This window comes from Zosterops lateralis, assembly GCF_965231275.1.
Source record: "Zosterops lateralis genome assembly, chromosome: 23".
Classification (NCBI taxonomy): domain Eukaryota; kingdom Metazoa; phylum Chordata; class Aves; order Passeriformes; family Zosteropidae; genus Zosterops; species Zosterops lateralis.
This window is the reverse complement of record NC_139783.1, coordinates 1,494,082-1,520,215: the sequence shown is the minus strand read 5'-3', so window position 1 is coordinate 1,520,215 and position 26,134 is coordinate 1,494,082. Positions and strand designations below refer to the sequence as shown.

Genomic DNA, 26,134 nt, shown 5'->3' with positions numbered 1-26,134 from the left:
AAAAGGGGATCTCTGCAGAAAACTTGGCTGGGATATCCTTGAGTTCTTTTAAAGACACCAAGAGAGCAGTCCCTCATTGACACAGTCTGTGGCTGCAAGGAAGATGGAGAGAATCAAAATTAGAACAGATACAAACAACGACATTTCTTTGTTGATAAGATTAAAAATACCAAATGCTGGAAGAAAACCCACAACCAAACAAACAAGAAATATCAAAGATTAATTTTATTACAAGTGATTTTCAGAAATTGGCCAGCAGTTTAATGTTTCTGAAAACATCCAGTCATCAGTGTCCACACTGCAGCCTTGAGCTCCTGGTTCCTCAGGCTGTAGATGAGGGGGTTCAGGGCTGGAGGCACCACCGAGTACAGAACTGACAGGGCCAGATCCAGGGCTGGGGAGGAGATGGAGGGGGGCTTCAGGTGAGCAAACACGATAGTGCTGAGGAACAGGGAGACCACGGCCAGGTGAGGGAGGCAGGTGGAAAAGGCTTTGTGCCGTCCCTGCTCAGAGGAGATCCTCAGCACAGCCCTGAAGATTTGCACATAGGAGTAAACAATGAACACAAAACAACCAAATAATAAACAGGCACTAACAGCAATGAGCGCAAGTTCCCTGAGATAAGATTTGGAGCAGGAGAGCTTGAGGATCTGGGGGATTTCACAGAAGAACTGGCCCAGGGCATTGCCATGGCACAGGGGCAGGGAAAATGTATTGGCTGTGTGCAGCAGTGAATAGAGAAAGGCACTGGCCCAGGCAGCTGCTGCCATGTGGGCACAAGCTCTGCTGCCCAGGAGGGTCCCGTAGTGCAGGGGTTTGCAGATGGACACGTAGCGGTCGTAGCACATGATGGTCAGGAGGGAAAACTCTGCTGACATGAAGAACAGAAAGAAAAAGAGCTGAGCAGCACATCCTGTGTAGGAGATGTCCCTGGTGTCCCAGAGGGAATTGTGCATGGCTTTGGGGACAGTGGTGCAGATGGAGCCCAGGTCACTGAGGGCCAGGTGGAGCAGGAAGAAGAACATGGGGCTGTGCAGGTGGTGGCCGCAGGCTGCGGCGCTGATGACGAGGCCGTTGGCCAGGAGGGCAGCCAGGGAGATGCCCAGGAAGAGGCAGAAGTGCAGGAGCTGCAGCTGCCTCGTGTCTGCCAATGCCAGCAGGAGGAAGTGGCTGATGGAGCTGCTGTTGGACATTTACGGTGTCTTGGCATGGGGATCTGTAAAAAGAGTAATCATGGAATAGTTCAGTTAAGACAAGACTTTCAATATCCCAGCACAATTTCCCCCCACTGCCTGCCCAGGGCTCTGCTGCCTGGAGCTGTCCCAGCCTGCAGCTGCTTCCCTGTGCCCAGGGCTGGGCCCTGCCAGTGCTGCCAGAGCCCAGCCCAGCCCTGGGGGCTCAGCTCTGCCCTGCAGAGCCCTCCCAGCTCAGGCACTGCCCAGGGGCAGCTCTGGCTCTGCAGGCTCTGATGGCAACATCAGAGCAACCCTGAGGAGGCTGGGAAATCAACACTGGTGCTGCCTGCAAGAGACACTCTGTGATTCCTGTCACTGCCTGGTTTAGTAAGATCTGAGAGAAAAATGTGTTATTTTTCTCAACCTGGACAGAGAGATTAATATCTATGTGCAATTTCCCATGCAGGCAACACAGAGATGTAGATTAACATGCAAGAGTTCCCCATTTTTGCAGCCCCTGCCTCGCTTTGCTCCCTGTATAATCTACTTGGAAATGTTCTGCAGTTAAATGTCATGGTGGGAGCAGTCCTGAACAATTCAGCATCTTCACCACACAAGAAGAACACTTCCACAACTCACCAGCTATGTCTCCTTCCACCCAGATCTTGTCCCCCAGTGCTGGGAGCAGCTCCCAGGGCTGGCTGAGAGCTGTCCCTGGCAGGCAGCAGAGTCCCTGCCCCAGCACAGCGCCCTGGGCTGCAGGGCCCTGCTCTGCAGGACAGCCCTGGGCACCCCTGGCTGCTCTACACAGGAGAGAAGCAGAGAATGTACTCACAGAGTCTGTAGGCATTGGGATGTTCCAGCTTTAGGAGAGGACTGCAGGAGCTGCAGCTGCATTGTCCTGCAGCCAGAGGTTCCTGTGCCAAGGGCTGGGAGTGATTCTCCCCCAGGCACTTCTGAGCCCCTTCCCAGCCCTGAGTGATTGAAGCTCTCTGTGCCTGTGTGCTGTGCCCGGGGTGGCTGCAGGCAGTGCCCCAGCCCTGCTGGGCTGGGAGAAGAGCTGCTCATCAAGAGAAATGTGGTTTTAAGCTCTTCTTGGTTGCCAGGAGCTGCCTCTGTGCCAGGAGCCCGGCCCATCTCAGCAGCAGAGACACAGCAGAAGGACTTTAATGACCCTCTTGGGGCTTCTGCTGAGGCCCTGAACATCAGTCCCTGAGAGGGAGATGAAGAAACCTCTCCAGATCTACAGGTCAGAATCCAACTCCAAAGTTTCTGGAACTTTTAATGGGTCCCACTGAGGGACAGGAGAGAGAAAGTGTCCCCAGGCCGCAGGCAGAGCAGAGAACTGCAGGCAGTGGTGACATGGGGGGACAAAGAGAAGCCAAGTCCTGGTGCCCTGGGGCACAGCTGCCTCTGTGCCACCAAGGGCTGTGAGCAGACACCTTGTCCTGAGGCCCTGGGGCCTCCTGGCACAGCCCCAGCAAGGCTGGGCACTGTCAGCCCCTTGTCCTGCCCTCAGCATCCCCCTCCCATCCCAGTGGCCTCAAGGATCTGCTGGAAGGAGTCCCTGGGGAGCCTTGGTCAGGAATGGCCCTGGGGGGCTCCTTAATGCTCCCAGGGACTGCAGGTTCTTCAAAGGACTTTGGGTTTTGCTTTTGCCTTGGAGTCTCTGAGATGTTTGTGCAATCCAATTATCTGCTGTAATTAGTCCCTTGAGAGGCTTTGTCAGTAACAACACTCAGTGGGGCTCATTAATGCATCCAGGTACTTCAGTTATTTTAAGGTACTTGGTATTTCCATTTTAAAGCTGAGTCTATGAGAGGTTTGTGCAATCATGGCCTCCAATTATCTACTTGAACAAGTCCCTTGGGATTCTTAGTCAATAAGAACACTCAGTGGGGCTCATTAGTATTTCAGGGTACTCAAAGTTTATTAAGGAACTACTTTTTGACATTGAGTCTGAGGCCTGTCTGCAATAATTGGCCTCAAAATATCTGCTTTAACGAGTCCCTTGAGATTCTTAGCCAGGAACAACACTCCCTGGGGCTCACTAATGTTTCAAGGTACTCAGGGTAATTTAGGTACTTCTTTTTGCCACTGAGTCTTAGACAGGTTTGTGTAATCATGGCCACAATTATCTGCTTTAATGAGTCCCTTAGGAGCTTTCAATTGAACTTCAGTGGAGCTATTTATTGCTTTGAGATACTCCAGGCATTAAAGGTACTTTGGATTTTCCTTCCAACACTGAATCTCTGAGAGGATTTTGTGCAATTCTGGCCTCCAAGTCTCTCCTTTAAGGAGTCCATAAGAAGCCTGTGTTGGGGATGGACCTCAGTGGGACCCATTAATGCTTCCAGACACTTTGGGCTTTTCCTCTGACTTTGCCTCCTGGAAAGGTTTGTGCAATCTCCTCTCAGGCCTGAGGTTCCAGGGCTCAGCACCAAATGCACCACGGGTCAGATCAGGGTAAGGCAAGTCCTGACAAGGCTGTGCTTTGATTTCCCCCAGGTCTGGTGCAGTTAATTGATGCTTACCTTCCTGTGGGATGAAACTTGGAATTGCCACCATAATTGTTGTATTGTCAGTTTATTAATGTTTGGGATTTGCTTGCATTTTCATCACAAGTGACTTGTGGGAAGAGCAAATATTCATTAAAGCATTTTATGTAGGGTTAAGTTTGATTCTCCCCCTCATGACTCAGCAAGAGTTTTCCCTATAAAGAAATGAAGCTTTTGCCTGAAGCTCCCCACTCTGCCCATGATGGAAAGCCCTGGGAGTGTCTGAGACATCCCGGCTCTTTGGCAGCCCGGGCACTCCTGGGGTGTCACTGTGGAGCCCCCGTGAGTGCCTGTGACAGATGGGTGCCTTTGCAGCCCAAGGTGCCCTGGGATGTGCCCATGGCATGGCTGGGACTGCCTCTGCCCACAGGGCTCTTGAGCATCCCAGCTCAGGCCTGGGGCCAGAGTCCCTTGCCATGGCAACCATTTGCAGTCCCATGGCCAGGGCCAGGGGATGCCAGAAGGGATCCCAGAATGGGCTGAGTTGGGAGGGAGCCATCAGGATCCTGGAGTGCAACTGCTGGCCCTGCACAGGACAGCCCAACAATCCCAGCCTGGGCCTGGCAGCGCTGTCCAAAGGCTGCTGGAGCTCAGAGAGCCCTGGAGCTGTGAGCCTTCCCTGGGAGCCTGTTCAGTGGCCCAGCAGCCTCTGGGGAAAAACCTTTTCCTGAGATCCAACCCAAAGCTGCCCCGAGTCAGCTCCAGCCGTTGCCTGCAGTCCTGTCCCTGGGCCCCAGAGGGAAGAGGTTCCCACAGCCCCCAGCCAGGGACCCGCTGCCAAGGCTGTTGCCAGGGCAGCCAGGGCTGGCACCAGCTGTGATGCTCGGTTTCCCCGGGCCGGGCTTGAGGAATGGGATTCCCCAATTTCCTGCTCCCGCTAAAACCGTGCCGCCCCTCGCTGCCCTCCAGCCCCCCACTGAGAGTACAAAAGGCAAAGACCCCAGGCTAGGATAAGAAGAATTTATTGGCAATAGCAACAATATAAGCAACAACTTGGAACAGAAACTATAGTTATAAGAGAAGGGATAAGACAAACTACATACAGGGAAAACTACAAGATCAGCTGGCTCTTCCTGGCCACATATTTCCTCCTTACCAGAAAGGACACCCTTGTCCTCAGGAGAGAGAGAGTCCCTTTCCTGCCCCTGGCAATGACCTGAGATGGGATCAAATACAATGACAAGGCCATGGCCAGACCCTCATGTTCTTCAATCTCACCTCACATCATTGCCAGGGGCAGGGAAAGGGACAGGTGTCCTCCCAGCGTGAATCACAGGGAATGTGGGTCACCAGGGCTCTGCCTAATGTGAATCATCTTTACACGGATGAGGCTGGAGACTCACTCCTCCTCTTCCCACAGTTGGGGCACTCACAGGGCTTCCCTCAGTGGTGCGTCCGTTGGTGTCTTGTCAAGTGAGAGCTCGTGGTGAAGCTCTTCCCACACTGAGGACACTCGTGGGGCCTCTCCCCAGTGTGGCTCCTTTGGTGGATGATCAGTTTGGACCACTGGTTGAAGCCCTTCCCACATTCCCCACACTTGTATGGCCTTTCCTCAGCATGGGTGTTCTGGTGGCAGGTTAAGTCGGAGCACCGGCTGAAGCTCTTCCCGCATTTCTCACACTCGTAGGGCCGTTCCCTGGTGTGGATCCTCTGGTGGCGGATCAGGTGGAAGTTTCTGCTGAAGCTCATCCCACATTCCCCACACTTGTGTGGCCTCTCCCCAGTGTGGATGTGCCGGTGGGTGACGAGGGTGGAGTTTCGCTTGAAGCCCTTCCTGCAGTCGGGGCAGCGGAATGGCCTCTCATCAGTGTGAATGCGCTGGTGTGAGAGGAGATGGGAGCTGGTCTGAAACCTCTTCTCACACTCAGGACACTCATAGGGCCTCTCCTCAGTGTGGATCCTCTGGTGGCTGATCAGTTGGGACCTCCAGTTGAAGCTCTTCCCACACTCCAAGCACTTGTGGGGCTTCTCCCCATCATGAAGCTGCTCATGGACCAGCTCAGAGTCCCGGCTGAAGCTCTGCCCACCTTCCCAGCTCAGGGTGGGTCTTTCCTTCTCAGAGCACCCTGGGATGATTTTAGAGCGTCTTCTCCTGCGGGATCTTCGGGGCTTTTCTTCCCCATTGGATTCTTGCACTGTGGAGCTGCTCAAAATGGCCTCATCCATGAGGTTCTGTTGTGGGGATTTGTCCTCCCTGGTCTCCATCCTCAGCTCCTTGTCTGGGGGAGCAAGGTCAAGACAGGATGGGATTTGCCTCCGTGCCAGAGGGAAGGGGAAGGAGATCCCCTCAGTCCACCCCTGTCAGGACGGCTTTGGCAGTGGGGTTGTCCTGCAGCCGGGGGCCGTGCTGGGCTGGGAGATGAAGCAGGAGAGAGGGGGAAAAGGGCACTGACTTCCTCACTTTCCTGGCTGTCCCGGGGCAATTTCCTCTTTCTTGCAACCTTCTCAATCCAGTCAAGGTTTGTAGATGAGAAATCCTGGTTGGGGAAAAACTGAGGGATAAGCAAGTTGAGTTTGAAGGTCCCTCTGCCCAAGTCCATCTCTAGAAGTCACTGCCCATCTGGTGCCCATATAAAACCTCTGAAACATCAACATTCAGCCCTGAAAATGCCTCCCAGGAGTTCCCTGTCTCTGCTCTCTCCCCTTTGGTGTTCAGGGGTTCCCCCTGTCCCAGCTGCTGGGGGTCACACTTGTATTGGGGGTCCCCGTCTACTCAGTCCCTGCCCTCCCTAGGCTGCTGGGAGTCCCAGGAATATGAGAAGATCTCCCCTTTTCCACTTCCCCACATTGGGATGCTGGGGGGTGTTGGTGTCCTGTGGAGTCCCTTCAGCCACTCAATGTAATACCCAGGGTCTGGCCTTGGCAAGACAAACCAGCTACCCTTCCTGCCTGAGGGGATAGTTCCAGTGTGCTCTGTACACAATGGTTTGGTCGGTTCTCCCCCCTCAACGACCTTGGCCTTGTGGTTCCTTCCCCCTCAGTGTGTCTCCACTGGCTTCAGGTCAATGCCCTTACCTGCCCTTTGCCCGCCCCCAGACCCTCTACTTGAGGGGAGACAGGAGTGGGGTTCCCTCTCACGCCCTCGATCTCTTCACCTTCTTCTCCCACCCTGCCTCGGGGTGGGGAAATAAAATGGACTCTCATGCTCAACAAAAGAGACTTGTCTCGTCTGTTTCCCTCCTGGCAGCTGTAACCTCCCTGGACACAATGATCACTGTTGCCACACGATGCAACTGGGACTCAGGGTCCCTTCTCCCCTTATTCTCTGCTTTGGGGTGCAGGGGGTCCAAGGAGTCCCCCCTGCCCCTCTCCAGGCTGTTGAGGGTCCCGCCAATCGCGGCGCTCCCCCCTCTCTGGGCTCCCCACTTTGGGCCCCTGGGGGACACAGGGCTCTGCTCCTCCAGGCTGCCTCTGCCAGCAGCTGCCACTGGGACCCCCCAATGTCCCCACAAGGGGCATTTTCCACTCAGATTTGGAGTTCTCCATTCTCCAAACATCCTCTCCCAAAAACCCAACCCAGGGACCTCCCAGGATATCTGGGCCCAGCTCCCCCTCCCTGGTCACCTGTGCGATGGGGGGTGATGATCCCATGGGTGGGGGGCTGTGAATTCAGGGAATGCTCGACCTCGTGGTTCCTTCTCTGTTAAGGGTAGAAGGTTCTTAGCTCAGGAACTGGCTGACCTCATTGAGAGGGCTTTAAACTAGGTTTGAAGGGGGAAGGGGATGCAGCTGGGCTGCCTGGAAGCAGACCCAAGGGTGCTAAGCCTGAGTTAGGGCTGAAATCAGTAGCCCAGCTGAAGGGCATGTACACCAATGCACGTAGCATGGGTAACAAACAGGAGGAGCTGGAGGTCATGGGGCAACAGCAAAGCTGTGATGTAGTCACCATCACAGAAACGTGGTGGGATGACTCACACAGCTGGAGCACTGCACTCCATGGCTACAGGCTCTTCAGGAGAGACAGGAAAGGGAGAAGAGGTGGAGGGGTGGCCCTTTATATTAAGGTGTTTGATGCAATAGGTTTTGAAGCTAATGAAGATTCAGTTGAATGGCTGTGGGTGAGAATTAAGGGGAAGCCAACAAGGCTGACATTCTACTGGGAGTCTGTTATCATCCACCCAAGCAGGAGGAAGAGCTGGACAACTTATTCTATCAGCAGCTGGAGAATGTTTCAGGATCACCAGTCCTTGTTCTTGTAGGTGACTTCAACGTGCCAGACATCTGCTGGGAACTTAATACAGCAGAAATGAGGCAGTCCAGGAAATTTTTAGAGTGCATGGATGATAACTTTTTGTCACAGTTGGTAGGTGAGCCCACCAGGGGAGAGACTATGTTGTGTCTGTTGTTCACAAATAGAGATGGGCTGGTGGGAGATGTGGTGGTTGGAGGACGACTGGGGCAGAGTGATCATGAAATTACAGAGTTCTTGATATTTGGTGAAATCAGGAGGTACATCAATAAGACTCTTTCATTGGACTTCCAGCGGGCAGACTTTGGCCTATTTAGGAGACTAATTCAGAGAGTTCCTTGGGAAGCAGCCCTTAAGAACAAGGGAGTTCAGGAAAGCTGGGTGTTCTTCAAAACAGAGATTTTGAGGGCACAGGAACAGACTGTCCCTGTGTGCCAAAGGATGAGTTGACAAGGCAAATGCCCAGCCTGGATAGTCAAAGAGATTTTGGAGGAAATTAGCAAGAAAAAGAGGATTTATCATCTTTGGAAGGAGGGTCAGGTCTCTCTGGAAGGATTTAAGGGGATTGCTAGAGTATGAACGAAAAATGTTACGGAGTCCAAAGTTCAGTTTGAACTTAATTTGGTAATTTTGTAAAGGATAATAAAAAATGTTTTTACAAATATACTAATGGCAAAAAGGAAGGGTAAGACCAACCTTTGTTCACCAGTAGATGTGGGAGGGTACTTAGTAACTGCAGATGAGGGGAAAGCAGAAGTGCTTAAGGCCTTCTTTGCCTCAGTTTTCAGGGGGAAGACAACTTGCCTTTGAGACAACTGCCCTCCTGGGTTCGTTGATGGTGTCAGGGAGCAGAATGGTGCCCCTGTTTCCAGGAGGAGGCAGTCAGAGAACTGCTGAGATGCTTGAACACTCATCAATCTCTGGGCCCAGATGGGATCCACCCCAGGGTGATGAGGGAGCTGGCAGATGAGCTTGTGAAGCCACTCTCCATCATTTACCAACAGTCCTGGCCCACTGCTGAGGTCCCAGGTGACTGGAAGCTGCCAATGTGACAGTCATTCACAAGAAGGGTGGGAAGGAGGATCCCAGTAATTATAGCCCAGTCAGCCTGACCTCAGTACCTGGTAAAGGTAATGGAGCAGTTTATATTGAGTGTCATCACACAGCACCTACAGGATGGCCAGGGTGTCAGAGCCAGCCAGCACGGGTTTAGGAGGGGTGGGTCGTGTTTGACCAACCTGGTCTCCTTTGATGACCAGGTGACCTGCCTGGTGGATGCAGGAAGGGCTCTGGATGTCTGTTTGGACTTCAGCAAGGCCTTTGGCACTGTCTCCCACAGCACACTCCTGGATAAGCTGGCAGCCCGGGGCTTGGACAGGAGCACTCTTTGCTGGGTTAGGAACTGGCTGCATGGCCAGGCCCAGAGAGTGCTGGGGAATGGTGCTGCATCCAGCTGGGGACAGTCACCAGGGGTGTTCCTCAGGGGTCTGTGCTGGGGCCAGCTCTGTTCAGTATTTGTATTGACGACATGGATGAGGGTATTGAGTTTTTCATTAGTAAATTTGTAGATGACACTAAGCTGAGGACATGTGTTGATCTGTTGGCAGGTGGGAGGGCTCTGCAGAGAGACCTGGAATGGTTGGATGGGTGGGCAGAGTGCAACAAGATGGAGTTTAATGAGTCCAAGTGCCAAGTCCTGCACTTTGGCCACAATAACCCCTGCAGTGCTCTAGGCTGGGGATGGTGTGGCTGGACAGTGCCCAGGCAGAAAGGGACCTGGGGGTTCTGGTCATCAGTGGCTGAACATGAGCCTGCAGTGTGCCCAGGTGGCCAAGAGGGCCAATGGCCCCTGGCCTGGATCAGGAATGGTGTGGCCAGCAGGAGCAGGGAGCTCATTCTTCCCCTGGACTCAGCACTGGTGAGGCCACACCTTGAGTGCTGTGTCCAGTTCTGGCCCCTCAGTTTAGGAAGGACCTTGAGACGCTTGAACGTGTCCAGAGGAGGCAACGAGGCTGGTGAGGGGCTTGGAAAACAAGCCAGAGGAAGAACGACTGAGGGAGCTGGGGGTGTTTAGCCTGGAGAAAAGGAGACTCAGAGGTGACCTTATCACTCTCTCCAACTTCCTGAAGGGGGGTTGCAGACAGCTGGGGGTCGGTCTCTTTGTCCAGGCAGCAACTGACAGAAGGACAGGACACAGTCTTCAGCTGTGACAAGGGAAATATAGGTTGGATAGTAGGAAGAAGTTTTTCACAGAAAGAGTGATTAAATACTGGAATAGTCTGCCTGGGGAGGTGGTGGAGTCACCATCCCTGGATGTGTTTAAGAAGAGACTGGATGTGGCACTCGATGCCATGATCCAGTTGAGGTGTCAGGGCTGGGTTGGACTTGATGATCTTGAAGGTCTCTTCCAACCTACACATTCTGTGATTCTGTGATGGGACCCTGACTGGGGTTACTGGGAGCTACCAGAGCCACGCAGGAAACCAGCTGTGCACACACTGGGAGGAACTGGGAAAAACTGGGAATGACAGGATGCATACTGGTGAAAACTGGGAGGTTCTGGCAGGGACTGGGATAAAACTGGGGTCAACTGAACCATGCTGAGGGAACTGGGAGTGCCGGGCAATGACTAAAAGAAGACTACAAAACCTCCTTACCCCCAAAACAAAACAAAAAACCAAACAAAAACAAAACAAACAAAAAAAAATCCACCACACAAAAAAAAAAACAAACTCCAAAAAGAACAATCACAAAAAAACAAACAAACAAACAAACAAACAAACAAAAAAAAACAACAAACCAAACAACCACAGGGAACCAAAAATCCCAAAAAACCAAACTAAAACCACCAAAAAACCAAACCAAAACACTTTAGACTGACACAAGTACTGCTGTACAGCATTTACTTCTACTATATCTTAACCTCATTCCTCAAAATCATTCCTTTCTTTTCCAAGAAATACCTGTGGGAACAGAAATCTCTCCTTCTCTGTAGGACATTCTGTATTAAGGATGAGTTAATGCGATTAAAGATTTATTGGCTTCTTTGTCTCTCAAACATACCAAAGGAGGGAGAAATATGAAAACAAAGCTCTAGTAATGTCATTTTTAATTCTGACACAATTAAGGATTTTTTTTTTTAAATTTACCCCATCCACTCTGAAAAGCACCATTCTCAGGCTAAGCCTAAGGGATACATCTTTTTTAATTTGCTGCTAATGCTATTTGTACAGCTCCCAGCCCTTGTTATGGCCATGGGGGGCCCAGGGCTGATCCTGGGAGCCGCCACTGCCGGCCCCGGGACCCCCGAACCCCTTTCCCGGCCATCCCGCCCCTCCAGCCCCAGCGCCCCCCAACGGGGTCCCGGCAATCCCAGGGCTCCCCCCCTCTCGGGCTCCCCGCTTTGGGCTCCTGGGGCTCTCCTGTCTCTGGGCTCCCGCTCAGGGGCTCCCCAAACCCCGGCCCTCTCCCGGGCTCCCCAAACCCGGGGTCCCCCCGGCCCCGCCGGGGCTCTGCCCACACCGGGACCCCCCAAAACCACCTCCCGGGGACCCCCCCATGTCCCCCCGAGGGCCATCTGCGCCTCGCCTTTGGAGCCCTGCCAGCTCCAAACATCCCCCCAAAAACCCCAAGCCCAGGGAGCCCAAACCCGGGATATTTGGGGCGAGCTCCCCCTCCCCGGGCACCTGCGGGATGGGGCCGATGGTCCCGGGGCTGCTGCGGCTTCAGGGAGCGCTGGAGCCGCCCGCTCCCTCCTCTGCTCTTCTTCCTCCCGCTTCCCGCGGCCGCTCCGCCTCTTCCTCCCTCCCTCCTCCTCCTGCCCCGTTCCCGAACCCCTCGCAGCCCGCGGGACGAGCGGGGATGGAGCCGGGAAAGGTCGGAAGGCAGAGAGGGCCCAGGGGGATGCCAGGACTGGCAGTGACTGGGCTGTGCTGGGAGCACCTCATCACCCCCGTCAGGTGACATTTTATAGGGGACCCCCATTCCAAGCCCCTCTGGGGGATGTTTTGCCCCCCCCTCCACCCGGGGTGGATTTTTGGGATTCTCTCTGCCATGGCCGCTTTAAGAGGCGCCTGTTTTGGGTTCCCAGGAAAACTCCCCTTCAAAGGGCAACACCACTCCCGGTGATTCCGGCAGCGGAGCCCCGGGGAGGCTGGGGGTCCCAGGGGGGATTTGGGGGTCCCAGGGGGGATTTGGGGGTCCCGGGAGGGTTTGGGGGTCCCAGGGGGGATTTGGGGGTCCCAGGGGGGATTTGGGAGTCCCGGGAGGGTTTGGGGGTCCCTGGGCGGGGCCGGTGACAGAGCTGGGACCCCGAGCCGGGTCTGAACCTTCTCACTGTGCCCGGGCAGCGTCAGCGTGTTCAGGGAGATCCTGGGGCCCGGGGGGTCACCCCAAATCCCAGGGGAGCCCAAATGGCCAGGGAGCCCCTGCAGTGCCCCCAGCGCTGGATCTGCTGCAGGCAGGGGGGCACCAGCACTCGGCCCCCACCCCCCACCATCACAGGGGGGCAGAAACGGGGGAGGGGCACGGACAGGTCGGGGGGACCCCCGAAGTCCTGGGGGAGGGGACACGGGGGGACTCCCAGGAATCCCCGTGGGGGGATGAGGGGGGACCCAGGAGGAGTTTGGGGGGGCCGGGGGGGGTCATGGGGGGACCCCCAGGAGTCTTGTGGGGGGTGGGGAGGGCAAAGAACAGGGCGACCCCCAGGATGGGTTTGGGGGAGATCTGGGCTGGAGCTTCCCTGGCAGTGGGATGGGGATGGGATCTGCCCGTGGAATTCCATGGGAGTGGGATGGCATTGAGATCCAGCTACAGAATTCCCATGGGAATGGGACAGCAGTGGGGTCCATCCTTGGAGGCCCCACGGGAATTCCCATGTTCCCAAACTTTGTCCTCCCAAATCCCACATTTCCCAATCCCACATTCCCATGGGAATTCTGCCCTCCCCCCTTTATGCTCCAGTGCCTCCCGCCCATATCTGACACATTTCCGGAGCCATTCCAGGCAGGAGTGCCCCAGGGCATTTGTCAATTCCTCAGCCTGGATCTCCTCCTGTTCCCGGCGCCTCTTGGTGACCTGGGCAGCGCCGTGGCCACCAGGAATCCCCCGGATCCCCGGGGGCTCGGGGGGAATGCCAGGAGTGGGAGTGACTGGGCTGTACTGAGATCCTACTGGGATCCTGCTGGGAGTGAGCAGGAGCAGCGGGATGGCTCCAGGGCTGGGGCTGGGGGCGCTCCTGGGGGGGCCAGGGGGAGTGGGACCCCCGGCCCCGGGACCCTGACCCGCCATTCCCGGCCCCGGGACCCCCTGTTCCCCTTATCCTGCACAGGGACCCCCTGAATCCCCCATTTCTGAACACCAGCACCCCCTGCTCCCCTTTTCCCGGCCATCCCATGGCTCCCAGCCTCCAGACATCCCATGTGCTTGACTTTGGGATGTCCTGGAATGCCTTGGACCCCCATTCCTGCCTTTCCCAGCCCCACCTTTCTTCAAACCCAGAGACCCCCTGAACTCCCTCGTCCTGAACACTCTGAGTGTCCCTGCCCTGGTACCTCCTTTTTGGGAAAGCCTGAACTTTCCTTTCTTGGGCTCAAGGACCCCCTGGAACTGCCTTCTACCTCTCCAAGTCCCTGCTCCCCATTTCCCTGACCCTGAGGCCCCCCTGCACCCCCATTCCTGAGAACCCAGGTGCCCTTTTACCCCTTTGCCCTGCCCTGAGACCCCCCTGCACCCCCTGATCCGGCACCAACACAACCTTTTCCCGGCCACCCCGCCTCTCCCAGCCCCCAGACCTGTTAGCCAAGGAAAGAACACACAATCACGAAATTGTCTGCGGTGCTTTATTTCAGAGCTCTGGGAGCTGAGCGTCCAGTTTGGACGACCCAAAATTTCGGCTCACCAACATGCTAAAATGAATACAATTTTATACCTTTCTTGTTACATAAGGATTCATGTTAATCATTAAACCCCATTGTTCCATTGATTCTATCTCTTGGAACAATGGTCTGCGTGATTCTTGCTCAAGATTCTGGTTGGAGAAAATAATCATATTTAATTACCAAACTGATATTACAATTGACAATTCTGGCATGCATCCTGCTAATGATTATATCAGTATAGATCCTCCTGATTTAACTTTATTCTTTTAGAACCTGTGCGTTCTACCAGGGTTCCCCCTTTCTCTCCCCCCACCACCTGTGCAAAGTTATGCTTTATACTTCATTTAGTTAAAACAATAGCATGGAATAACATCCTGGTTATAGTAGAGCCGATCCCCTGTTTTCGGGCCCTTGCTACTTCAGAAATCAATTTAACCCTTTTGCTATCATCCTGAGGGTCTCTGGTGGTCATTTGGGGAACATCCCATTCCTCCAATTCTCCTCTGATGCTCAAGAGCCTCCTACAATCACTTTCTTCCCCTATCAGTAGTTTTCCCACTACCTTCTTAGGAGGACAACTCTATTCTCAAGGCTAAGGTAGCCACTTGCACACATCAATCACTGCTGGGGGAATAGAGGGCTCAACACTGTCTGTTAATGCGAAGGGAATTAATGATTTGTTACAGTTCAACATTTTCTCAACACCTTCCTTCTCTGGGAATTGCTCATATGCATTTCCTCAATTTACCGTGAAAGTGTTTTTGCTTTCTGAAGCCACCTTTTGTCTTTCCTTCAGCAATTCAGAAAGAAAACACCAATTGCCTCCTGAAACCCTTCTGCTCCCTTCCAAATCAGTTCACTGCTCAAGCACAAGGAACAGGCTCATCCCCATTCCCTCAGTGAGATAGGAGGTCATATTTTGCTGCACCTGAGAGGTTATTAGAAAAAAGTATAAAACTACTTATTTCTGGATGTTGTTATTTAGGGTTTGGGTTTTTTCTAGTTAATTTCTTGGGTGTTGCTGTGAGCTGGGAGAGGGGCCAGGTTGAAGACCAGACCAAAAGGGAAGTAGGATAAGAGGGGAGGGGACAGAAAAGGAGGCAGTGGGGAGAGAATATAAGTTCCCTAGTACCCAGCCAAAGGGAAAGGGGACACGGTTCACCCTGGGCTGGGCAAGGCAATAAAAAGCAGCATTCTGTGTGAGTGTGTGTTGTGTGTGTGTTTGGCTCTTGGGAGAGCGAGATACACACCCAGCTCAGGTGAATCCTTACTAAGAAACAGTTCTCTTTTGCTTGGATGACTTTGTCCCCATTTAATTTCATCCAGGAGTTGGCTCCTTTCTAACACCTCTCTCCAGCAGCTCAGGGCTGTGTTGCACAGCGCTTGCTGTGTGCCAGAGAGCACAAAGCAGGCTGGGCTGGTGCCCCTGAATATTTCTGCAGAGCACTCTGCATTTCACCCCTTTGCTGTGGCTGAGTGCAGAGCTCCAGGAGTGCAGGCGCTTCCTGGCAGAGCTGTGTGAGGCCCTTTTGTGCTGCAGATGTGACCTGCCAAGCTGTCCCTGCCTCCCGCTGGCCTCGGTTCCCCCGGGAGGCAGAAGCGCCGTGCCTGAAGGACGCTGCCCTGTGCTGGAGCCTGCGGAGCAGCCCGGCTCCCTCCCTGTGCCCAGAGTGCTGCACACACTGCTCACCTTTGCCAGGAGTGCCAGGGCAGCCGGCACAAGAGTAGGAATCCTCAGGCAGGCCTGCAGCCCTGGGCTGTGCTGTGCCTTTCTCTCCTCCTGTGCAGACTGCGGGCGGCCAATGCCACCAGTCTGTGCTGTGCCCGGCACGGCTGCGCTTCCCCTCGGGAGCAGCTGGCTGCCAGCTGGGCTCTGAGAGCGCAGCATTCGCCCGCGGCCACCAAGAGGCCCCCAGGGCCGGGCTGCTGCCTCTTGCAGCTCCAAGGGCCTCCTTCCAGCCTGCCCCTGCCCAGGCTCAGGCTGCTCCGGGCTCTGCCAGGGCTCTGCTGGGGCTCCAGCCTGGCCAAGGTAGGGCCTGCTCTCACCTGGCGCCCACTGACAGCTCTGCACCAGCTCTGCACCTTTCCCAGCAGCCTCCCTGACCTTGCTGCTTTCTCACTGGGGCAAAACTCTCCTCCAGACACAGAGACTGCACTTAGGGATACAAATCCAAGGGGCAGCAACTCAAATGCTCTCCAGTCAGAGCTCAAGGCCTGCAGATGCACAGGGTGTTTGGGCTGCCCCACTCGTCCTTTGGTTCTGCCTGCAAATGCCACTGCCCTTTCTGCCTCAAACACAAGTGCCACAGCTGGGTAAAACCCAGCCAGTGGGCCACATTCCAAAGGCCCTGTGGTCTGGAGAGGATGACTGAAGAAGAGCCTTCCCCACTTTCCAACCGTACCAAAGAAGCCCTAAATGTCATTTTCCACCTCTAAGTTCGGAAGGAAATGTTGAGCTTTCTGAGAGGCTCAGAAGGAGGGGAATCTTTGAAAGGAGTTGAGATTTCACAAAATTTATTTGTTTACAATAGATGCTAATATCCTACGTGAAATTCCTACGCTACTGTCCTACACTTGAATCTGAACTACAATTCCTAACTATAATCCTACTCTATAATTCTCTAAGCTGGTGATGGATGAAACTGTTCTATTGTCATTGTCTCAATCTTCTCTCCTCCTTCCACTCCTTCACCATCATGATCAATGGCACCAGGCTGGATGTCGGCTTGGCTAATGTTACAAATGGATGCTGCACAAAGGAAAAAGAAACAACAATGAACCATTACTGTCCAATATTTTTTAAATGAAAAGGGGATTGAGACAGAGTAGGTCTAAGGACCAACACTGGGGCAGCAGTGGCAGAGTTTGCTGCAAGAGCTGCTAAGTGCCCCAGCCCTGGAAAGATTTCAGGTCTGAGCATCCTGATCTCTTTCAAGATGCCCCTGCTCACTGCAGGGCACTTGGACCAGATGAGCTTTCCAGGTCCCTGCCAGCCCAGCCCAGTCTAGGACTCCTGGCTGTTTCCATTTGAACAGCACCAAGAGTGGAGGTGGGGAGGAGGGGGCTCATCTGATGCCTTGCACTTGAGTGGAGGAGGAGCCCATCCCTGGGACACTGTTTCCCTGCAGCCCCTTGGCATTTTACCTGCAGCAGCTCCTGGGCAGACCAGCGCCGCGCCTCGTCTGTCTGCAGGCAGCAGCTCAGGAAGTCCCGCAGCAAAGGGGAGAGGAGCTTGGGCTGCTGCAGCTCTGGGGTCCCTTTGGTGGCTATTAGGATCTGAGCCTGGAGAAAAAGGAAACACCAGTCTCTCAGCTGCTTCTTTCACCTCTGGAACTGCTCTCCCAGATCCCATTGTTCAAGCTGCACTCTGCAGTGGCAGTTTCTGCCATGGCACAGAGGTAGAGAGGACTTTCCTGGACCAACAAAAACCCAAAGCCCGATGCAGCCACACAGCTTTTCCAACATGCAGCAGATGTTGCCTTGGCAGCTGATTTCATTGACTGACCTTGTTAGTGGAAACTACATCAGCAAAAGCCCCTTTGCTTCTCTGAGGATTCACCTGACCAGCTTGACAGACTGTTTGGAAGAGGGACTTTGCTGTATTAACTCACTCTACTATTTCCAAGGATTATTACGTGCAAAGCATCTCTGCGGTGCTTGTTGGTCCCCAAAGCACAGCTGCCATCAAACAAAAGTCATCGAGCTTTTTGCTTGCTTCTTGAAAACAATGGTAATTGCAAGTAAAGAAAGGAAATCCCTCAGTTATTCCTCCGATCAGGAAACAAACATTTGGAATCTCATCTTCAACACAGACACATGAAGATGCATGCACAAATTTTGGGATGAAAATGCCTGTTTGGGCACACAGGAAACACCTGCAGCTCTGTCTCTCAGCAGACTGCAAATTTCAGCTTCCCTTTTATGGCAAAAGGAAAATTTTGGTGGTCAAATCAGAAGAGGGAGAAATGCCATCCCTACAGTAGTCCTCTGCTGATTTGGATCCTCAAGTCAATGCATTAATAATATGGCCATCCTAGGAAGTGCCAGGGAGCAAAGCGGTGGTTTTGGCAGGCTCTCCACATGGCCAGGCTTCAGCTGGGTGCCATGGAGAAAGTGGTTTGGGTTAGGAAAGAAGGATGATCACTAAGTGTTTCAGCACCACTGCACAAGAAGCATACAAGATTGTGTGGCCTTCACAGCCTCTTGTCCAGGTTTCAGACAAGTTTCCCTGTGAGAAGAATGAGGGTGCACTTCTTCTCTCCAAACCACTCTTTTAGAAACTTGGTTGGGTTTGGGTTTCTTGCCTTCATTTCAGGAAAGAGAACAGCAGCTCTAAGATGATTGTTTCCTGTTAGTAGGGCCATCTATGTGACCAAAAGAGCTGGAATGACTTCTAAGCCCAAGCAAACTGTTGCCTGAGAAGGGAGATTGTTTGTATGGGGTAAGGCTTGAGTTGCCCCAGTGATGCAACCAAAACTCCAGCAGATGCTGATGTGCTGCAGGGACATTTTCAGAAAGGGGCCGTGGTGGAAGTAGTTCCAGCAGATGGCAATGGGATTTTGTCCAATGGCACACAGAAGGTGGGCTGGGAGAGAAAGACAGCGGGATCAGAGAGTATTTACACCTTACCGAGCGAGGAGTTTCATTATAATAAGGAGGTTCTCCTTCCACCATTTCAATGGCCACAATCCCAAAGGCCCAGATGTCAATTTTGGGGCCATATGGGTGACCTTTCACCAGCTCAGGTGCTCTCCACCAGTAAGTGCCGACCTCTGAGCTGCGTCTACTCTGCTCAGGGGTGAGTAGAGCAGACAAGCCAAAATCAGCTGGGGAGAAAGCAAAAGACTGTTTTGATTTGAATCCTGTGCAATTAGGAAAGCAAGCAAAAGAATTGCCCAGTAGAAGTTGGAGAATGTGCTGTTGAATCTCCTGCAACAGTCCCTGCTTTGTTTCCTCAGGACTTTAGCCAAGGAAATACGGCATTGGCTACTTCAAAAATCCCCACAGTTTTTTACACTGCCTCCAGCAGTGGCTTTTGTTGCCCTGAAGCTTTAGACTTGTAGCTCCCTCTCTCTGGAAGGGACACACACAGAGCAATGCCACTCTGGACTGCTTGTTCCCTGCCATAGCTCTGTGCACGTTGCAACCGTGTGGTCAGCTCACAGCAGGGCTCCCTGCACTGCCACCAGCACCATTTTTGGGGAGCTGGCAGTCACTCCAAAGCAGCCCCACACCCGCCGTATCCCTGGAATGCTGCACCTGACCAAGAATATACTGACCCAGCTTGACAGAGCCATCGGTTCTGAGGAGGATGTTGGGGCTCTTCAAGTCTCGGTGCATCACATGGTGGGAGTGGAGGTAATTCAGTCCTTGGAGGCACTGAGAGAGGAACCAGAAACAGGAGGGCAAAAATCAGGGATGGGATTTCATCACACAAGAAAGGAAACAGCTCTCCAAGATTCCCTCTCCAGGGGAATGGGGAGGAATGGCAGAACACAGCGGCATTGAGAGGAAGAGCTTGCTGCTCCAACACTGGCAGAGCAGCACCCTTCTAAAGAAAGGCATGTCAGCTTCCCAAAGAGCCACAGCAACTGCTGGTGTAGACTCTGCCCTGCAAACCAGCCAGGATGATGCTGCTGCAGTGGAGGTGCTCACAAGTCAAGAGCATTTTGGCTGCACTGCCAACCTTTTCAGCTGAGCACTGAGAGAAATGAGTCTCTCTTTTTTATTTGCTGTTCCTTTCAAATGCTGCCACCACCACCTTTGCTTTTACAGGCAAGGAATGCAGTGCAGGCCAAAGTTTAAAGAGGTAAGATGGAGAAGAGCAACTACAAGACCAGAGTGAGAATGCAAGAGCAGGAGAGAAGAGGACAAGAACAGAGTGCAGTGAGTGCAGGCGCACTGGCAGGCAGTTCACGTGGGATGCTCTTGCTTGCCCAGAGCATTCCAGCGACACAGAAACAAAGCCTGGCCCATGGAATGGCTCCTGTTCTGAGCCCCTTTCCCAGACAGTCCTGCCCCAGCCCTGGGAAGCACAGCTGGGATCCCTGACTGACCTCCCGACAGACGACAGCGATTTCGTCTTCTGTCATCTCGAACTCGACAACATTGTACAGAGTGCCTCCATCCATGAACTCCATCACCAGCCAGAGTTCTTCATGCACAAGGTAGCTGAAAGAAGGGAACAAGGCCATGCAGATGAACATGCATACATTGGTTTCTTTGCTTGATTCTTGTTTCTGGATCCCTTTGTGACAAGGACAGAATGAAAGGAATAGACATTCCCTCCAGGCTGTGCATTGTTTGCAGTCTGTGCAGTCTCAAGGAGAACAGCACATCTGTGAAAAAGGAGATGTTTTAGATGGCCAGCAGGCAAAAAGTGCAGTTTTGTAACAGCCAAGATGAAAAACCTGTCACACGGCGTCATTTTGGAAATAAGCACCTAATGTTCCTATTACCCAATAATTACCAGCTTTCTTTTCCGCCCATGTCCAAAGTGGGTTTTTAACCTTGCATGCTTTTAGTATGTAAACAAACTTTCATGGGATGAGACCATGATCACTCACCTGTCTAAATAATTGACGATTTGGGGACTTGTATTCATTTTCAGGACCCTGATTTCAGTAACAATATCTTCTATCATGAGTCCTTGAAAATCAATTTTCTTGATGGCCACCTAGAATGACATTGAAAATCAACAACTTTAGAAGTTGTTGGCACAAGACCACAACACACATGGGATGAGTGATTTTGCAATGACACAGGTGAGCCTTGCCAAAGTGCCTTGGGATTAGACAAAGGAGTCATTAGGAACTGACATTCCAACAGCTCATTTCTGTGCTCCTTTGGGGGCCACTTACAGGACACGTGGCCACTGACATTTTGCCTTGTCCACTTGTTAGCAATCATGTCTCAACTATCACCCCCAAAGCTCTGAGCACACTCTCTGTTTCTCTGTCTGCACTTCAGAAGAAGTAAAGCGTGCCTTGGTACTCTGTGGATACATCTTGGGCTACAGGCAGGGCTTGGGGCTTTTAGGGAGGCCTTGCAGATCTCTCCCTACGTGCAGTTCCCACGTGCAGCACTGCAGGTGGCTGAGGAACTGCCAGGAACATTCAGATGTATTTGCTGGCAGCCAGAAATAAGAATTCAGCACTCTGAAGCCGTCGGCCCAGAGAGCAGTGAGATGCTCTAAGGCAGCACCTTTGTTGGAGCAATTGAGAGCCAGGGAGAGCGTCCTTCTCTGAAAGGAACCGCTGCCCTCCTTGCCTTCCTCCTGGCAGCTGAGCAGGACAAAGACTGTCCCAAATGCACTTGGCAGGCTGGCACCACTCTGTGCTTCTTGTGCCTTTGCAGCACAGCTCTAGCCACAGCTCCAGCCCCAGCTGACACAAGAGAGGAAAGCCCTGGAGAGCAGCAGGATCTGCAGAGGCTCTTGACATTTACCTCTCCTCCTGTGGCAGTGTCGACCGCTCTGCAAACATCTCCAAATCCCCTGGAAACAAAAGAGCAGCAAAGAAAGGAGAAGCCATTTAGATCTTGGAGTGAAAGCCAGCCCAGACAGGAGATGTCTGCTGGAAATGCCTCAAACCTGCAGCATGCAGGAGGGCTCTGCCAGAAGGCAGATGATGCATTTTCCTCTCCAGTGCATGGGCGCTGGGCCTGTTCCTGAAGCATTGGGCTTTAGTGCCTCAGCTCAACAGGCCAGGTGATTCTTTTATCTCGGGTTTCAGTTTCTAAACTGGGCAGTTTTTATCCTGAGCACAGAGTATTTCCTTCAGCAAACACTTGGGAAGAAATATTCCTGAGAACTGTTATCTCACTGCTGTGGTTCGGGGTAGGATGCTGTTTCTGGCAATGAAATACAAGTGTCTTTGACAATGCCTCCTGACCACACTTACAAATTCTGGCTGGTACTGAGACATGGGGCAGACTAACCCAGTGTCTGAAGATGTTTGCAGCATGCCTGACTTCACACTTGGTAGATATTCCAGCAGCAAATCACCTGCCCCATGACTGTGGAGAACAAACTGTGGTTGGACTCACCCTCTGCCAACATTTTCCAGTTCAATGTATTTCCTCCGGGGATTTTCCATGTTCACCATTTTCCCTGAAGGAAACAAAATGCAAGATGCTCACTTGAAAGCAGAGATCCCACCATCCAAGAGATACAAAAGGCAGCCCCACTGGGGCTGTACACTCTGGGCTTCTGAGTCCTTTGTGCTCAGCTGGGTAACACCAACAAGCACAACAAGACAGGCAGCTCTGCAGTACAAGCAGGCCAGCACAGAGCCTGATTTTCCACAGGCCTTTGAAGAGATCTCTTGAGAGAAAACAAAGCAGAGGGAGATGCATTCCCAGGAGAGGAGGGCAGCTTCTCCACCTTGCAGCAGTTGGCCAAGAGAATGCCTTTCCCTTTGTAAAGCAAAGCAGCTGATGCTCTAAGCAATGCCAAGGGGGCCTCCAGCAGCAGCAGGAGCCTGAGCCGTGATGAGCAGGCTGAGCTGGAAGACGCCCTTGGCCATGGCCCAGGTGGAGAAGCACAGTGCTCCTCCTCCCCCTGAGAGCAGGGATCAGTCCCTGCCATTGCACTGGCCCTCTCAGCCCCGCACACGTGCCCATCTTCCCGCAGCGGGCAAGGGCAGCAAGGACAGCAGTGCTCCCTCCTCAGGGGCCGGCGGGACACGGACAGCTGCCCAGAGGAGATGCTGCCCCTGGCTGAGCCCAGCCCAGGCCATGCAGGAGCCGGCCCAGAGCAGGGGCTGCTGCCTCGGGGCAGCTCCGCGCTGCAGCGGCCGGGCGGCAGCGGGACTCTCCCAGCTCAGCAAGGCTCCAGCCTCTGCACTCACACCGGCCCTCAGGGCCAGGGCAGCCACCACAACAAAGCTGCCAAAGCCCCAGCACCAGCCCTGACAAGCCATGGCAAGAAGGCACGGCCACACCCAGCCCCTTCCAAGCCGGGGACCCCATTCAGGACACAGCAGGATCGGCTCTGAGCTCAGACACACCCAGGTGCACATCAAGGCCCTTTTTGTGCCAACAGGGGATGGGAGACACAGAGTCACCTGGGCTCTGTTCTCAGCCCCCCCAGGTCTTATCTGAGAGCACAGCACTGGCAGCTCTTCTGGGCAAGAAGCAGATTCAGTGACTTGTGCTGCAGAATCACAGAGGACTTGATGTGTGTTCCTCGAGACTGATCTGAGCAGGGCTTGGGCCAATGGGCAGCATTCTAACAGTCATGGGAATGACTGGGAATCAGGGATGGAAAAGTGCCATGGATCTGAGGAATATACAGCAGAGGGGCTGGAGCCTTGCTCCTGAGAAATGCCTACAGTGCACTTTGATCTGATCAAGCCCCAGGGATGTATTACTTGGACACATCTTTCTAAGAACAAAACCAGGATTTTAAATACAGATTGTGATAAAATTATCTGTCCTTTCAATGGGGGCTCTAAAAGAACACATCTGGCTCTTGGTGTCACCTGATGTTCTTTCAAATGAGTTCTCACTGACAAATATAAAATATTATCAAAAAAAACCCCCTGTAAATGTAGTAGTGGTAAAAAGAACAGTCATAAAAATGACACCAGAAAGACACATGGGGCAGAAGAGCTCCTTCAGGATGGAGAAAAAAAGTCTTCCCAAAAAAATCCAGAAAAACCCCAAACTAAAACCAAAACCACAACCAAGAGACAAAACACCTAAACCGATCAATTTCTTTGAAGTTTTTTTCTCTGGTGATGGGTGAGAAGTCAGGAGTCTAAGGAGAATTTAGGAAGCTAACCATTCTATCCAGTTTGCCCATCAGCACACAGGACTTGCCCACATCATTTCCTAGGTCACAGCCTTCTGCTGATGCAAGAACAAGCCCTGCTTCTGCCTTCAGCAGACAGGGAAGCTCAGGCAAAGCCCAGCACGTCCAAGCTGCCCTCAGAGGCAGCAGCAACACCCAGAGCACTCTCTTGCTGCCTTGGAGCACAGCATTTCCTGTGGGGAGCCCTAAATGCCCCTGGGACACCACAGTGAGGAGGATCATTTGGTGCAGCTGTGCTGACACGTGCACACAGTGCACTGTCCCTCGGAGAAGAAAGACACCAGATGTACTCAGGAGCTCCAGGGAGTCATCCTCCACCTCCTGTTGCTGAGCAGCAGCTGTGTCACTGCTGGAGAGGAACCAACTGCCCGGGCTCCACTTCTGAGCTGGGCCAGCACAGGCTCCTTTAGGTGACACTGCTGCTGCTGCTGCTGCTGCAGGTTCAACAGAAGAGCCTGTGGAGATCTGAGACAACAAAAGAGTTTGTGTCAGAAAAGTGGCTGGCAGAGATTAGCCCCAGATCCCATTTCAAATGCAAGCCCTTAGGGAGGTGCTGTCAGCCACATGCAGGGCTCTGCCATGGGTTTTTTCTGATGTTCACTTCTCTAACTGGATGGGACAATCCCAAGGGCTGGTTTTACTCAAGTTCATGGCCAGATTCATTTTCCATTTTCTCCAAAATCCATTTGCATGGATTTTCTGAAGGATGACTTCCAAAAAGACCATTCCATTTCTCCAAAAGAACTCTTTTCCCCCTCCAAGGGCTGCAGACACACTTGCAGCTCCTTGTTCAGATGTTCTACCTCCTCCCATGGAGTCCTCTTTCGTTTCACCACATTCAGAACGTGCCCAACTGGCAGCGCTTCTGCCTGGGACAGTTTCTGGTCCTCGCAGGAATCTCGGGGCTCCTCGCTGCCAGTCCCTTGATGGAAATCTCTGCAGGCTGCCAGGCCAGATGTCAACACTCCCACCTGGAGTCAAAGAGAACAAAGCAGTCAGAGAGTGCAGCTTGTCCCTGTCAGCCAAGAGTCATGGACTGTGAGGAAAGGGAGAGACCAGATTCACAAGGGATACAGACAACTTCTTTCAAGATCCAGCTGGGTCACCGTGTTCACCTGCAAGAACCCCTCAAGAAAGAAGGAGAGCAGGAAGAGGCCAGCAGGAATGCCTTCCCATGACTGCTGGCCAAAAGGCCAAAGCACTAGTCCCCTGTCCAGGGCAGCAGCTGAGATTTAGCCCAGCAGGGAGTGTCCTTCAGAGTGGCTGTGACAGACACTGGAGCAGGAGGGCACTCAGAGGCATCACCCCACCCCCTGCTGCTCTGCTGGGGAAAGGCAAGAAGGGCAGAAAGCACCAGGTTGGTGACTGCAGTGGCTATGGCTCTTTCACTCACTGGTTCTTCTAGAACCTCTTGCTCCTCAGGGAGATGTATGCTCTCTTCTCTTTCTCCTGGAATCATCATTACTTCCTCCAGCCTCTCGTCCGTCGTCCTGATCCTAGCCTGGGTGTTCAGCATCTCTGCCTGCAGCTCTGCACCAAAGTTCTGTGAAGAACAAGGAAACACTTCTATGAGTGGAGTGGCTGCCACTCCTCCACTCACCTGGTTTTGGAGATTGTGCCTCAGTCTATGGATGTTCCAGTGGTATTCAAGTCTCCTGATGTCTTCTGTGCTCCTCCTCCTCACTGCCATGATGTCATTGGGAAATACAGTGAGCTCTACTTGTGCCTCTGCCTCCATGTTCTGTAGACACAAATGCAAAGCAAGTGACTGTGAGATGCTGCCCCTATCAGAATCCCAGCAAGCTGGGGCCTAAACAGGACAGCTCAAAGCCCATTTTCCAGGTGTCACTGGCTGAGGGGAACGGCTGGCTCCTGGCAGGACTCCAGCACTCAGCATCCTCAGCCACCAACAGCAAGAGCTGGCTGCTCAGAAACTTGCAGCTCTGCCCTGAACTAAAGACAGCACCCTCCAGAACTGGCACTTACTGTCTGGGAAAGCTGTGGCTGTGGTGTGACCACAGCTGGAGCCTGGTGGTCATTTGGCTCCATTTGTGGTGTGACCACAGCTGGAGCCTGGTGGTCATTGGGCTCCTCTCTGGCCTCTTCTCCAGGAGCACAGGGAGGCAGAGAAGAATCTTCCCTTGGTTCTGTGCTCTGTGGACAGACAGGAGTGTGAGACACCGGCCATTACCTCTCATTTATAACCTTCTTTCTGTTCAGCTCTAGAGCCAGCTCTACTAAGCACAAATCATCATCTTTGATAGCAATGGGATTCTAAGTCCCTCAGACTAAATTCAAATGGGCTGATTCAACTGGACAGAAAATTGCTCTGAATTAGATAATCCCCCCTGGCTACTCTGGACAGGCAACATTCTCTCTGCAAAACTGGACTTTTAGTTCTTTTAAAGCTCTGCAATGGAAAATTAGGAAATAGCCAGTGATGCCTTTGCTCTTGCTGCTGCAGACATGGAAATGGATTTTCTTGCAGCCTACTCAGCTGGGCCTCTACTCTCTATTGC

At 53.0% G+C, this 26,134-nt stretch overlaps 1 protein-coding gene across 1 annotated transcript; it reads right to left on the bottom strand.

Moving 5' to 3' along the window:
* Window positions 1-260: 260 nt before the first annotated feature.
* Window positions 261-1,193, bottom strand: LOC310918439 (olfactory receptor 14J1-like; the record flags this gene model as incomplete). Its single annotated transcript, XM_083877303.1, has 1 exon — window positions 261-1,193. The coding sequence occupies one exon, from the start codon at window positions 1,191-1,193 to the stop codon at window positions 261-263; it is 933 nt and encodes a 310-aa protein (XP_083733429.1).
* Window positions 1,194-26,134: the final 24,941 nt, after the last annotated feature.